General features: G+C 49.6%; 2 protein-coding genes across 2 annotated transcripts in view; both read right to left on the bottom strand.

Annotated features, from left to right (window-relative positions):
- Positions 1 to 14,811, bottom strand: part of KCTD20 (potassium channel tetramerization domain containing 20) — a 72,869-nt gene that overhangs the window by 46,182 nt on the left and 11,876 nt on the right. The gene's annotated exons all lie outside the window — the stretch shown is intronic.
- Positions 32 to 8,226, bottom strand: LOC123246383. The gene is made up of 2 exons (XM_044675288.1): positions 8,070 to 8,226; positions 32 to 2,249 (listed from the first exon to the last, which is right to left on the bottom strand). Exons 1-2 carry the CDS (start codon positions 8,224 to 8,226, stop codon positions 1,348 to 1,350), a joined length of 1,059 nt encoding a protein of 352 aa, XP_044531223.1. The 3' UTR covers positions 32 to 1,347.

Below are 14,811 nucleotides of genomic sequence, written 5' to 3'. Positions count from 1 at the left end.
CACCACCAAGGAAGACCAGTAGACAATGCAATCAAGCAAAAGGGTCATTTATTGATCTGGTGTGCACCAGGGGAGCTCAGCCCGAGAGTTCCGCCTGTGAGCATCTTGCAGTTAGGGTGTTGACACATCAGGGGCCTGCTTGCTATGTGTTTTGCAAAGATATGTTTTGCACGGGTCAAGCGGCTTCCTGCCTTGGCTTCCCTCATTCCCTACTTTTTTCTTAAGGGACAGGGGGAAGGTCTGTCCACTGGGGCAGCTCATAGCCTCTGGACCGAGGCTCAATAGTGGCTAGGGGTTGATACTGTAGGGGGAGGGCCATTATCTGGATAGCATTCAAGCGCTCTTTTACAAAGTGAACAAGGCGGTTAAGAACGCAGGGGCCAAAGGTTAGAATCAGAATTAAAAGCACAAGAGGTCCGAGGAGGGAGGAGATCAAGGTGGTGAGCCAGGGGGAGGAATGGAACAATTGGGCATACCAAAGGCTGGCCTTTTCTCTTTCCCTCCTCAGGGCTTCCAGGCCCTCTCGCAGCTGGCTTAGAGTCCTTGATAAGCCCAGAATGATTAGCATAGAAGCAGCACTCTTTGCCCAGGGCTTCACAGAGGCCTCCTTCCTTAAGGAAGAGGATGTCCAGGCCTTGTCGGTTTTGGAGGGCTACCTCGGCGAGGGAGGCGAGGGACTTGTCGAGAAGGGCAATAGAGGATTCCAGCTTGGCTAGATCCTCGTCGACTTCCTGGCGGAGCTGGCAAAACCCGTGAGCCTGTGTTATGAGGGAGGCATGCCCGCCCCTGCCCCTGAAAGCCCTAGGAGGATGGCGAGGGTGACGACAATGGTAACGGGTTCCCGCCGCCATCACCTAGACAATATGCGGTCCCATGTTTGAAGGAGGTCCTGATCAGCGTAATAGGTCACCTGGGGGACTATTGTCGCGAGAACACAGAATTCAGAGCAGTCATTGAGGGAGGTGGGAGAGATGCAAGGCTGGAGACCAGAGTGGGAACACAGCCATCGCGACCCTTGAGGGGGGATGAGATATTTCCCTCCCGGGAGGTGGACAGTAGCCAAGCAGAGGTGGGGATCTGGGCGGCTGGAATTGCTTGCTACACAGGTGCTGTTCCCATTACTGAGGTGAAGGTCAGACCAGGGAGCAAGTCATCCCATTGGCACTGGGATGGGCTTTCCTCTTGAGAGGTGGTATAGGAAGCATATAGGCCAAAGGCCTCATAATAGGGTGGGGATGCAACTAAGCAAAGCCAACAGCGTTCAGTGAGGTTGGGGGAGGAATGGTTGAGGGCCGAAAAGGAGACTTGTAGTAGGGGAAAAGGGGGTTGCCATGTATGGGATGGTGGTTAAGGGGGAACTTGGGCAGTAGGGGTGGAGAACAGGGGCTGAAAAATAGTGGTCTCTTGTGGGGAGGGGAGACTTGTAGGCGGAGGGGACTTGGGGGGTCTGGCTGAACTGGGGTTAAGTACAGGGTTGGGTCCTATAGGTATGGACGGGGGCAAAGCAGGCTCTTTCTGAATCGTGAACAGGCCTCCCAAATGCGGCCCGCTACCGTGGGATCTGTACCACCGGATTCCCCAGGTCCTACCCAGCATCCAAGATTGGTCGGTGGCCTGGAGGGGCTCCAGGACAAGCTGGTTGCACTCGATTTTTGGGTATGGGTCACGGTTGCGGCAGTGATGACCACAGGCGCGGGGACCCCATCCCACTGTCAGCCAGGAGTCAGGGTTCGGTGGGGTCCATGGGTTGCAGCCGTGCCGAGTATTCCCTCCGGTGACTATAGTCTCGCACCCCCAATTGGCGCAATAGTATTGGTTTGTCTGGTTACAGTAAGGTTTCCCAGGGTTAGAGGCAGGGCAAAGGTAAAATACTCCCGTGTTCCTACAGATGGATTCGGGGGTATTACTGGGGGGGCCACGTATGTCCTTAGGTCCCCATATGAGGTCACAAGTCTCGGTTTGGAGGCTAGGAGTCCCTGAGGTTACAACTGTGGCAAGCACTGTAGAGTGTTCGAGGCTGATGAGAGACCATTTCCATGGCTGGTGGAAGGACCCTGTCTGTAGAATGGAGAGAAAACAGGCGAGAGAAAGGGGAGCCCAGGGGAGGGTCATGCTGTTCGGGTGAAGTTTAAGCTTCAGGGGAGTGTTGGGATGAGAAGTAGCTGTCCAGACCTCGGTAGCCTCTGGTGGGTCTGCTGCTTTCACATGGGAGTGGTGGATCCAAGGGCCGATTCCGTCGACCTTAAGAGCTGAAGGGGTAACAAAGAGGGTTACATAGGGTCCCTTCCACCGTGGCTGAAGGTTTGCCTTACGGTGTCACTTAACCCAAACCCAATCCCCAGGTTTAAAGGGACGAGGGTTATGGGGAGGAGGTTGGAATCGCGCCTGGAGCCTCGGCCAGAGGTCAGACTGGATCTGAGAGAGGGAAGAGAACAAAGTCCCGAAGCGAGGGGGTACCTGAGGTCCCTGTTGAGAAAGCGGAGAGAAGGGGGGGGGGGATTGAACCATAAAGGATCTCGTAAGGGGTAACAGAGAGAGGTCCAGGGGTGTTGCAGGCTTTAAAAAGGGCTAGGGGAAGGAGCATCACCCAGTCCCGGCCAGTCTCCAAAGAGAGTTTAGTAAGAATCTCTTTTAAGGTCCAATTCATTTGTTCTACCTGCCCCAAACTCTGGGGGTTATACTCACAGTGTAATTTCCATTTGACCCCAAGACCCTCCACCAGTGCCTGTAGAGTCTTGGCCACAAATGCAGGGCCATTGTCTGAACCTAGGGAGGAGGGCACCCCGAAGCAGGGAATTACTTCTTCCAGCAAGATTTTAGCAACTGCATGGGCACTTTCAGTTTTCGTTGCAAAAGCCTTGGGCCACCCCGTGAAAGTGTCTACAAGAACTAGGAGGTATCAGAATCCAAATTTGCCGTGCCGCACTTCAGTGAAATCAAGTTCCCAGTGCTCACAGGGTCGGGTGCCAGGGAGGCGGGTCCCGGGGTGCAAGTTCAGGTTCACCGGCAGGGTCAACTGGCAGGTGGTACATTTGTTGACCAACTCTGTTAGGAAGGCCCGAGAGCCTTAAAAGCAAATCCGTCCCTTCCGGAGCAGTTCATGGAGCTTGTTAGCACCCAGGTGTGTGAGATGGTGGACGTGGGTGGTCAAAAGTTGGCCAGTGACTCTAGGTAAAAGCAAGTTGCCAGCAGGATCCTGGAAGAAAGACCCAACAGGCCGTCCTTCCTTCCCTTTTATCTATTGGCGGTTGCTGTCTGAATATTGTGGGGGGTCCAGTGGGGGGTCTGGGATGGGAGATGAGGGGTCAGGTGGCTCTAGGTCAGCCTGGACGGGCAGCACTAGAGTACAGGCCCGGTCCTGCGTTGCAGCTGCTTTAGCAGTCTCGTCTGCCCAGCGGTTTCCCATGGCGGGGAGAGATGAGCCACTTTGGTGTCCAGGGGTGTGGACAACAGCAACTGCACAGGGCTCCCGGACGGCTGCGAGGAGATCCTGGATGTCCCCAAGGTGGGCTACAGGCTTCCCAGTTGAAGTGACAAACCCCCTTTCTCGGTATATCGGCGCATGCACATGCAGGGTCGCAAAGGCGTAGTGGCTATCTGTGTAAATGGCGACCTGCTTGTCCTTTGCCACACGCAAGGCTGCTGCCAAAGCAATCAGTTTGACCTTCTGCGCCGATGTCCCTTCAGGGAGGGAGGCGTCCCAAATGATCTGGCCAGTATGGTCTACTACTGCGGCTCCGGCTCTCCTACTTTGTGGGGACATGAAGCTGCTGCCATCAGTGAAGAAAAGAAGGTCTGGATTGGCTAGAGGAGGAGTGTCCTTAAGGTCAGGCCATGCAGATATCAATTCTACAAGGATTTCTTGGCAGGACTGCGTTTCGGTGTCGCAGTCCCCGGTAGGGAGAAGTGTGGCGGGATTAAAGCTGGGCACCCCTCAGAAGGACAACCGGGCCTCGTTCAGGAGGAGCGATTGGTAGTGGGTCAACCAAGCATGGGACAGCCAGCAAACTGGAGGCTGGTGGAGGACGTTCTCAATGGCGTGTGAAGTGGCAATGAGAAGTGGCTGGCCATATGTAAGTTTGTCGGCGTCTTTGACCAAGAGGGCCACTGCCGCGATAATGCGGAAGACAGGAAGGCCATCCTGCCGAGACGGGGTTGAGCCACTTGGAAAAGTAGGCCACCGGCCGATCCCAGGGCCCTAGTTTCTGGGTGAGGACCCTTTTCGCCACTCCTTGATGTTCATCAAGGAACAGCTGATAAGGTTTCTCTGGGTTGGGTAGGGCCAGGGCCGGGGACTGCAGCATAGCCTTTTGAAGATCCTGGAAGGCTATTTCCATGTCCTCCGTCCATGTCCAGTTCAAGGTCTCCCGGGTGGCAGCGTAGAGGGGTTTTGCCGTCTCCGCAAAGTTAGGTATCCAAAGACGACAGAATCCCACAGATCCCAGGAATTCCCGTACCTGCCGGGGCGATGAGGGGGTGGGAATGGAGAGGATGTCCTGGGTCATGGCTGGGGTGAGCCAGCGGAGACCATCCTGAAGGCGGTAGCCAAGGAAGGTGACCTCCCAGCAGGCTATGTGTGCTTTCTTGGCACTGACATGATAGCCAGCAGTCTCGAGGCAGAGCAAGAGGTCCCTCGTAGCTTCCTTGCAGGATTCCTCGGTAGGGGAGGCAATCAGCAAGTCATCCACATATTGCAAGAGAGTCACAGTAGGGTAGAGTTGGCGAAAAGGTTTCAAATCTTCCGCCAATGCATCACTAAACAGGGTCGGGCTGAGTTTCAGCCCTTGGGGCAGTCTAGTCCAGATGAGTTGGATGGTCGAGTGGGTTTCAGGGGAAAACCACTCAAAAGCGAAGATGGGCTGACTGACAGCAGCCAGTGGAAGGGTGAAAAAGGCATCCTTTAGGTCCAGAGTAGTATACCAGGTCAAGATTGGGTGTAGATTGCTAAGGAGAGTATATGGATTTGGGACGGTGGGGTGGACATCTTCAACACACTTGTTAACTTCCCGCAAGTCTTGAATGGGCCTGTAATCCCCTGTGCCTGGTTTATAGACAGGGAGGAGTGGGGTGTTCCATGGAGATTTGCAAGGCGTGAGAATCCCGGAGGCCAAGAGATGCTGAATGTGGGGTTGAATGCCGTGTCTGGCCTCAACTGACATCGGGTATTATTTAACCCGGATGGGGGTGGCCCCGCTCTTGAGGGGGATGATAATGGGCGGTTGATTTATGGCCAGCCCGACTCCCGAGAATTCAGCTCAGACCCTAGGAATAGAATCCACCCATGGCCACATATGGGGGGGGGGGGGGAATTTCCAGGGGGCGGGTCAGAATATAGGAAGTGTTCATCCTGAACAGCTAGGGTAAGGACCGTGAGAGGGGCTCCTGAATCGTCTGTAAGGGACACGGTACCATGGGAAAAATGAATATGGGCTCCGATCTTGTGGAGGAGGTCTCGACCAATAAGGGGAGCAGGGCTTTCAGGGATAATGAGGAAGAAATGGGAAACCTAGTGGGTTCCCAGATTGACAGTCCGTGCTGTGATCTAGGGGTACCGGTTGGTCCCCGTCACCCCTTGGACCAGGGAGGTTTTGGAGCTGGTCTTCCCCAAGGGTGACAGGAGGACCGAGTGTTCGGCTCCTGTGTCCACAAGCATAGGAAGGGGGGTTTCCCCTCAATATAAGCCGTTACCCAGGGCTCAGGGAGGGGGCCTGAGACCCGTCCCCCTCAGTCATCTTCAGCAAGAGCGATGACATTCCTGTTGGGCCATCCCCAACCAGCGTCGGGGGAGTTATCCAGTGCCTTAGGGGGCCTTGCCTCACTCTGCCTTGTATTTTCTGGGGGCAGTGGCCAAATTTTCCACAAAGGAAACAGGGGTCCCGTGGGTGCTGGTTAGATGGTTGCCCACCAGGGGGAGGGGACTGGGTCAAGGCTGCCACGAGGATCCAGGTTGTCTGCTGTTGGGTCTAGATCAATTGCTTCCTAGGCTTCTCTTCCCTGGACTGGAGGTCCTGCAGGCGCTTGAATTCTTGTTCTTCGGCCTCCTTCTGCTTCTGTTCCTGCCTAGCAATGTCCTCCTGCCTAAGTCGGTCAGCCCGCTCCTCAGGGGTTTCACGAGAGTTAAAAACTTTCTCCGCCACCTTAAGTAATTCGGTCAGAGATTGGGCCGTAAATGCATCAGCTCTTGAGCTTCCTGCGAATATCAGGGGACGACTGGTTGAAAAAGCAAGAACAGCTGTCTGGTTATTGGGCACTGTTGGGTCCACCGGGGAATAGATGCGGAAAGCTTCCTGCAGCTGCTCCAGAAACGCAGTGGGGGTCTCTTCGGGGGCCCTGCCTAACAGAATCAATTTTAGCCAAATTAGTGCGCTTGCGGGCCGCTGTCCGAAGCCCAGTGAGGAGAGTCTGGCAGTAGGACTGAAGATGCTCCCTACCTTGATCACTGGCAAAGTTCCAATCAGGTCGCTCAGTAGGGAATGCCACGGCAAGGTGTGCAGGGTCAGTGGTGGGTCTCCCCTCGTCCTCAAGAACCAACTTTCTACCTTCAGCAATGATCCGATCACGCTCCTCACTGGTGAAGAGCATGCGGAGTAATTGCTGACAATCATCCCAAGTGGGGCTATGGGTGAGAAAAATAGCCTCGACCTATTAGCTCTGGGGTTGCTCAGAGAAAGGGAGATTTTGATGTTTCCGATTATACAGGTCAGAAGAAGTGAAAGGCCAGTATTGGAAAACAAGGGGACCCCCAACCACCATGGGCCCGACAGTTTGGACCGGTAAGATGGTGGTAGAGGAGGGGGCTTCCACTGGATCGAGAGGCGGTGGCTGCATTAAGGGCACCCAGCCTCTGGTGCGGTGAGCTGGAGGAGGGCTGGGTAAGTCAGCTCCCTGTATCGCCGCTGCCTCATTCCCATCAAGAGGAGGGAGAGGGTATAACTGAGGGGCATAGGGAGGGGGCAGTAGAGGAGGGTCAGAGAGGGGCTCCTTGAGTGGTGGAAGGACCGGAGACAGAAGGGGCTCCTCAAGCTTAGGCTTCTCAGGCGAGTCCCTGGGCTTAGTTCTATTGTCTAGTGAAGCCACAAGGACTTGGACAGCCTCTGTGTAAGGTCTCAACTAGGGTGGAGGATCTAAGGCCAAGTCCTGCCAGGTCAAGATGTAGGGGACCTGGTCCGGGTGCCCTTCTGCTCCTGGGAGGAGGACACGCCCCCAAACGGCAGAGATGACACTGTTCTGCCAGGTACCTCCTCGGGGCCACCCGCACCCAAAGGTAGGCCATTCAATGTTACAGAGGGTCTGCAACTTTTCCTTATGAACCATCAGGCCCAGGTTTGCAGCTCTTGACTTAAAGTCAGCATAATGTTGGAGAACCAGGTCCAGAGGGGTGGACTGGCCTTGGCCCATTTTGGGTCCAGAGGATAAGGAGAGGATGAGGAGATAAATCAGAGAGAGTAGGATGAGGAGGGGGGTGATACCGGAGAAGTCGAAGAATCCCGATGTGGGCGACCGCCTGTTAGAGGCCGATCGCCCAGTCCCTCCCTTGTGGCCAAAAAGACCCAGTTTTTCTATAGGAGTCACCTAGAAATTGCAGTGCGTCCCCCGGTCTTTCTTAGGGGTGAAATATCTTCCCAAGGTGGGAATCAAACCCCCCCACCTACCCCACCCACCCACCCCCACCCCCGGTCTTCTTATCTAGTTGAGAATAATCCCAACCTGACGGAGACTCAAACTCCGCCTCAAGGAACTCAAACCCCTGAAAGTTCCAAGGTCAGTACCCTGGACCATACCCCTCAGACAGATCTCAAGCGCTTACCCCAGTTCCCAACTAACCCCCTCACAGGTGACCAGAACTGCAGTACTTCAGGGTCCACTCTCAGAAACAGGTAGGAGGTTTGGACAGATGCCAGGGGGCGAACCCCTCATCCCAGAACGGGATGGGCCTCGGAACTTGGCATAGAATGTCCCCGTATGATCCGCGGGGCACGGAACCTCCCATCCACTAAGCCTTAGGTTCAGCAAGAACCTCTCCCCCATACACACTTTCGATCACCACACACACACACCACTCAGCTCACCTGAAGGTTCAGTCCAAGGCAGTGCCCTTGGCCCTTGTGTCAAGGGGTTCCGAGGTGGGGACTTATGATCCTGGACGAACCCCCAAATGTTAGGGTCCGAGTTGTCGCCCACCACCAAGGAAGACCAGTAGACAATGCAATCAAGCAAAAGGGTCATTTATTGATCTGGTGCGCACCAAGGGTGCTCAGCCCAAGAGTTCTGCCTGTGGCTCATGAGTGCAAGAGTTTTATACCCGCCGCCTGTCAGCATCTTGCAGTTAGGGTGTTGACACGTCAGGGGCCTGCTTGCCATGTGTTTTGCAATTATATGTAGTTAGGGTGTTGACACATCTATGTACTTTGTCAGGGGCCTGCTTGCCATGTGTTTTGCAATGATATGTTTTGCAAGGGTCAAGCGGCTTCCTGCCTTGGCTTCCCTCACTAGTTAAACCAGGGAAATGTTAACAGGTAATGGTTTAGACAAGGAGAATGAGAAACCTCACAGTCTCTATCCTTGGAAGCAGTGTTTGGAAGGAGAATACCCCCCAGTTTGGTTACCTGGCTACAGGACAGAGGAATCAATGACTAACAGGCTGTGGGGTATTGGAAAGCCTTTTCTTTATTCTTGCTGGAGGGTTTGGGCCCCTTCCTTTCCACTGCTTTTGTTCTGGGAATGGCTCAGTCTTGTTCCCTGAGTGGGGTGAAAGCATTCTCTTCTATTGTCTGAGCCGGAAAGAGCTAGTCTTTGGTCCCTAGCTGGGCAGGATGCGGTCACCAGGAAAAGCAGAGAGAATACCAAAATGATATATTGTTTCAGCATACTAAGGCTGGCCTTGACACCAAAAGGTTCTTACGGAGGCAACAACAGTCAAAAACAAACTATTCAATGCAATAGAGAGTGTTTAAAAGAATCAGGACAAAGCCCAAGAGCAGAGGAGTGGCTGGGTGCATGGATTCCCCTTTGAATTCAGGAAGCGACAGGATGATTTGTTCTGTTTTTAATAGGTGAGCTTCGGTTCCCCAGAACCCTTTACAGTCTAGAACTTGGGGAATGAACCTTCTTTGGCTGCTGGATCACTGGTGCTTTGTGGACATGACTGGCAGGGATCCAAAGTGGTCTTCTCGTAACCTTTCTCGGCTGTTTGGGTTATGACTTGAGATGGATCTTTGTACCAGGGACACATAGCATCCTTTTATTATTTTTTTTTAAAGCAACTCTCAGTTACAATGATCTAAGACAACTCTGACAGACTTGTGACAAAGACTATTATTCACCTCCAGAGAAAGAACTGTTTGGAATGCATATCTAAGCATATGATTTTTCATTAAACAAACAAACAAAAAAAGCCTTTACCTTCCATCTTAGAATCAATACTGTGTATTGGTTCCAAGAAAGAAGAACAGCAAGGGCTAGACAATGGGGTTTAAGTGACTTGCCCAGGGTCACACAGCTAGGAAGTGTCTGAGGCCAGATTCAAACCCAGGACCCCCTTTCTCTAGGCCTGGCTCTTTATCCACTGAGCCACCCAGCTACCCCACCCCACCCCCAACAGCAAACTATTGTTAGTGGACTTCAAAAGTATGCACATACTATGTCCCCTGGCTGGCTAATGTGACAGGGAAGGATATCTGAATCAGCCCAAGCATCTCTAGTTTTCTTACAGAGGCTGGACTATACTTTCATTTGGTTAGTGGAGGGCCGTACTACACAACAGAATCCCCCATTACAGAGCTCTCCTATTGCTGGTGCCTGAATTCTGGCTGTCATTGGCAGCCCCCAATTTTTCTCATCAGGGGAGAGCCCAGGTGTCTGACTGGTGGCATGTGTAAGTGGCATCATTACTGTGGTGAGGCTTCAAGCAATTTAAGCCCTGAGTCTTGAAATATGTTCCCCATGTCATTTTATGTCTAGATTCTTTTTACTTGCCTTGAGGACTGGGGATGTCCTGGGGTAAGAAGTTTCGAAAGACTCCAAGGGTTTTTTGCTGGCTACTGGCTGGTCTTGGAAGGGAAGTAGCTCCCCTGATCTGACTCCATTCATATTAGAAAATCAAATCTGAGGATATTTTCTGACATTTTTGTCCTTCTCTTAAAAAGTCTCTTCTACAAGGGGATAACTTTCTATTCATCCACTAAACCTAAAGACCATCACTAGGCACTTTATCTTATTATTATTATTATTATTTTAGCCCTTGTCTTTTGTCCTGGTAACAACTCTTAGGAAGCAATTAGCTAGGAATGAGGCCATATTTGAACCCAGGACCTCCCATTTCTAAGTCTGGTTCTTTATCTAGCTGTTAGGTTTTAAAGGCAAGGCTTTTTTTTTTTTTTTAAATAACAGAAAATATCTCCAAATTTGATCTTCTAATATAGATTTCATAGCTTGGAACATCCCCAATCCTCAGATCTGACCTCAGACACTAGTTGTGTGACCCTGGGCAAGTCACTTAGTCCTGTTTGCCCAGTTCCTCATCTCTAAAATGAGCTGGAGAAGGAAATGGCAAGCTGCTTGGGAATCTTTGCCAAGAAAACCCCAACTGGGGTCACAAAGAGTCAGCCACAACTGAAATGACACAAGAAAAATGGCTTTAAGGCTCCAAGTGAACAATGGCCAAATGAAGATTCTTTTGAATCGATACAAATTAATCTTCTTCCTTTTTTATTTCAAACCCTTACTTTCTGTCTTAGTAACAACTCTAAGACAGAAGGGCAAGGGTTAGGGAAATAGCATTAAATGACTTGTCCAGGGTCATATAGCTAGGAAGTGTCTGAGGTCAATTTTGAACCCAGATTCTCCCAACTCCAGGCCTGGTGCAGGGGTTATTGTACCCCCTAGCTGCCCTTATCACTAGGCAATATTTAAATCCCAGAGAGGGTGAGAGTTCTGGGAAATCTATTTTTGAGTGCCTGGAATGGGAGATTAGGTCTCCTCAGAGTGCTACAGAATATGCCTGTTTTCCCTTTTACCACAACATGGGTGTTTTTTTTTTTTTTAATGAATGCCTATTTTTTTATTTTTTTGTTTTTTACCCATTACATGTAATAACAAATTTCCATAAGTTTTCCTAAGTTATAGGACTGAACTTATCTCCTTCCCTCCCTCCCTTCCCTTCACTTCCCCTTCCTGGTGCACAGCGTATGTTTTATACACAATGCAATTTTGGATGACAGAAACGGTTATTTGACAGATTCCTGGGCAAATCAGTCTTTCATGAGTTACATTGCCACCTACCCATCAGACGAGTCACAAGAACAAGTTAGAGGATTTGGGGGGGGGGAAACAGTTTCTGTTCCATCCAAGCTCAAGCCCTGAGAATTAGTCTAGGAGCCTAGGGACATCTGTCTTGATTTTACATGGGGGGCTGCTGCATTTAGAGAGGAAATGAGTTTCTTGAGAATAAGAGGAGGAGCTGGGGGAGGGAAGAGTCCCCTAATACTGCACTGTACCACCTCATGCTATTATGTTTGCACAGGTGCGCCCAGAGAAACAAGACCAGAAGTTCAGTGTGTGCAGGGCAATAGATAATAGAAATCTGAAGGGGAAGTGGATGGCCTTAACAAGAACAGCTACACAGGGCAGTTGGGTGGCTCAGGGGATAGAGAGCCAGTATCAGAGATGGGAGGGCCTGGGTTCAAATCTGGCCTTAGACACCTCCTAGTTGTGTGACCCTGAGCAAGTCACTTAACCTCCATTGCCTAGTCCTTGCCATTCTTCTGCCTTGGAACCAATACGCAGTAATGATTCTAAGATGGAAGGTAAGGGGGGAGAAGGAGGGGGAGAAGGAGGAAGAGCAGCCATGAGTAACCTATGGGAAACAGAAGTTCCAGAAGAAGTGAGGTTCCAAAAGAACAAGAGATCCCTTGTTCTTTCATGTCTGCCCCACAGAAGGACAAGATTCCCAAAGCAGTGACTCAGTTAAAGGTGCAATTCCTTGCTCTGTTGTACCCTCTGAGATGGAATACTAGGGAATTGAAGGGAAAAGTTCTATTGGTGTTAAAAAAAAAAAAAACCCTTACCTTCTGTCTTAGAACTGATACTAAGTAACGGTCCTAAGGCAGAAAAGCAGTAAGGACTAGGGAATTGGGATTAAGTGACTTCTTGTCTAGGGTCAAAAAGGATGTTTGTGAGGCCACATTTGAATCCAGGACCTCCTGTCTCCAGGTCTGGATCTCTTTCTGCTCTTAAAAGGGTATATTTGTATACTTTATGCAGGCTGAAGGACATAGTTTGAATATGGATTTTTTTAAACCCCTTCCCTTCCATCTTAGAATCAATATTGTGTACTGGTTCCAAGGCAGAAGAGTAGTAAGGGCTAGGTAGGGGGCTCATCTCTAGGCCTGGCTCTCCATCCCCAGCTGCCCTCCTGGCCATTCTTGCAGCCTGGCTTGTGCCTCACATACAGTTGGCCAGAAAATCCTTCAAGCAGAAAACAATGAGGTTGCCATTTTAGTTCCACAATAGGTTTCTAAAATAGCATGTCTTTTCTTCCACTGTGCAAGGGCATAATTTTCAAAAGTCAAAATTCTGCTTTTCCTTAAGAGGCAACGTGGAATAGCAGCATCTGTAGAAGGCAGGGGCCTGGCTCCTGCCTCAGAAGCGTACCAGCTGTGCCACACTGACAAGCCACTTAACTTGTCAGTTACCACATCTGTTAAATGGGGATAATAATACTCTTACTGCCTAGAGAATAGGAGAGCTGGAAAGAAAAGGCTTTGCAAACATTAAATTACAACATTAGGAGGTAGGACAGATCATAAAAATAGCATTTATACAGTGCTTTAAGGTTTAAAGGATGTTACTCATCTTATTTCATTTGATGCTTGCAACACACCTGGGAACTAAGGTGATATTATTACCCCCGTTTTACAGATGAGGAAACGAAGGCAAACAGAGGTTAGGTGACTTGCTCAAGGTCATACAATTAGTGTCAGAGGCAGGATGTGGGCTGAGGTCTTCCCACTCTAGGTCTAACATTCTATCCACTAAAGCTCCCTCTACAATCTACATGGACAGCCTAAGTGCTACATCTATGGAATAGTAAAACACCTGTGAAATGGGCAGATCCTTTTGTGAAGGCTCAATGAATGGGTATAAACAAGGATTGCTCCGGATGAGAAGACAGATGGGCTGGGATTTGTGATAGATGGGCAAATATAAATAGTTAAGATGCAGATACATGGGACTGCAATTTAGTTAATTAATCCCTTCCTTCCTTCCTTTTCACACAATTATGTGTATTGGTACCAAGGCAGAAGAGCAGCAAGGGCTAGGCAGTGGGGGTTAAGTGACCTGCCTAGGGTCACACAGATAGTTAGTATTTGAGGCCAAATTTGAACCTAGGACCTCCCGTCTCCAAATCTGGAGCTCTATCCATTGAGCCACCTAGTCCTGTGCAGCCTTAGATCACCTCAATAAGTCATATGGAATTTATTGTCCACTAAAACCTGCAGTTCTCTTTCATATGACTTTAGTCCAGCCTCATCTTCCTCTTCTTGTGCTTAAGGGAGATGATCTTTCAAAAATTTGGCTGAAAATTTGCAAGTTTCTTTTCTAGATGAAAATAAATAGCTGTTTTACCGTCCAAGAAGGCCATGAAAGATCAGCCAAAAATGTACATCCCTTTGATGCTGTAGGATTTAAATTAATGTCCAATACTCCAAGTGTTATATTTTATAAAGGTTATTAATAATCACCAGAAATAAAGGAATTAAAAAAAGGTAATTATCTAACAAAATAAGACCACATAACTAAATTTTCCTGCCTATTTAAAAAAAACTGCTGGCAACCAATACACTGTGGTAAAATCAAATGTAATGAACGTCTGTACTAGCAGCAATGCAATGACACAGGACAATTCTGAGGGATTTATGGAAAAGAATGCTACCCACATTCAGAGGAAGAAGTACAGGAAAGGAAACACAGAAGAAAAATGAATGCTTGAACACATGGGTTGGGGTGGACATGATTGGGGATGTAGACTCAAAACTACCACACTAATGCAACTATCAACAATTTGGAAATAGGTCTTGATCAAGGACACATGTTAAAACCAGTGGAAATGTGCATTGGCCATGGGGGGGGGAAGGAGCTGGGGAGGGGGAGAGGGTGGTGGTGAAGGGGAAAGTAAAAACATGAATCATGTAACCATGATAACTTTTCTAAAAAATAAAAATTATTAAAAAAAAAAACAACTGGTGGCAGCCACTGCAATTGCAGGAAGAGCACAAGAGGTGGAGCTACACAAAACTTATATCCTCCTCATGTCAGCACGTAACTTGAGAAGAAAAGTGGAGTGCTGGGAATTGTAGTTTTAAAATTAATTACACAATGCAGAGATTCTTCTACTGAGCATAAAATCCAAGCAGATTGCTGAACTACACCCTTCAACCCCACAAAACAAGGCTCCACTTAGAGCAACATTTTTATAACATCACTTTTTATAGCACCAAAAGCCTATAAACAAAATGGATTCCCATTGTCTGGAGAATGGCTAAACAAACTATGGTAGGCAAAAGTAATGGAATAGGACTGGGCTGTAGGAATCAATGTAGGGGGCAGCTGAGCAGATCTAGAGAAGGGAGGTCCTAGGTTCAAATATGCCCTCAGACACTTCCCAGCTATGTGACCCTGGACAAGTCACTTAACCCCCATTGCCTGGCCCTTACAGCTTTTCTGCGTTGGAACCAATTCACAGGATTGAGGTAAAGGTAAAAAAAAAAAAAAAAAAAAGAATGGAAGGACATGATGAATTCAGAAGCATGG

The sequence above is a fragment of the Gracilinanus agilis genome, chromosome 4 (assembly GCF_016433145.1).
Source record: "Gracilinanus agilis isolate LMUSP501 chromosome 4, AgileGrace, whole genome shotgun sequence".
Lineage (NCBI taxonomy): Eukaryota > Metazoa > Chordata > Mammalia > Didelphimorphia > Didelphidae > Gracilinanus > Gracilinanus agilis.
Note: the sequence above shows the minus strand (reverse complement) of the source record. Positions and strands in the feature narration are given on the sequence as shown.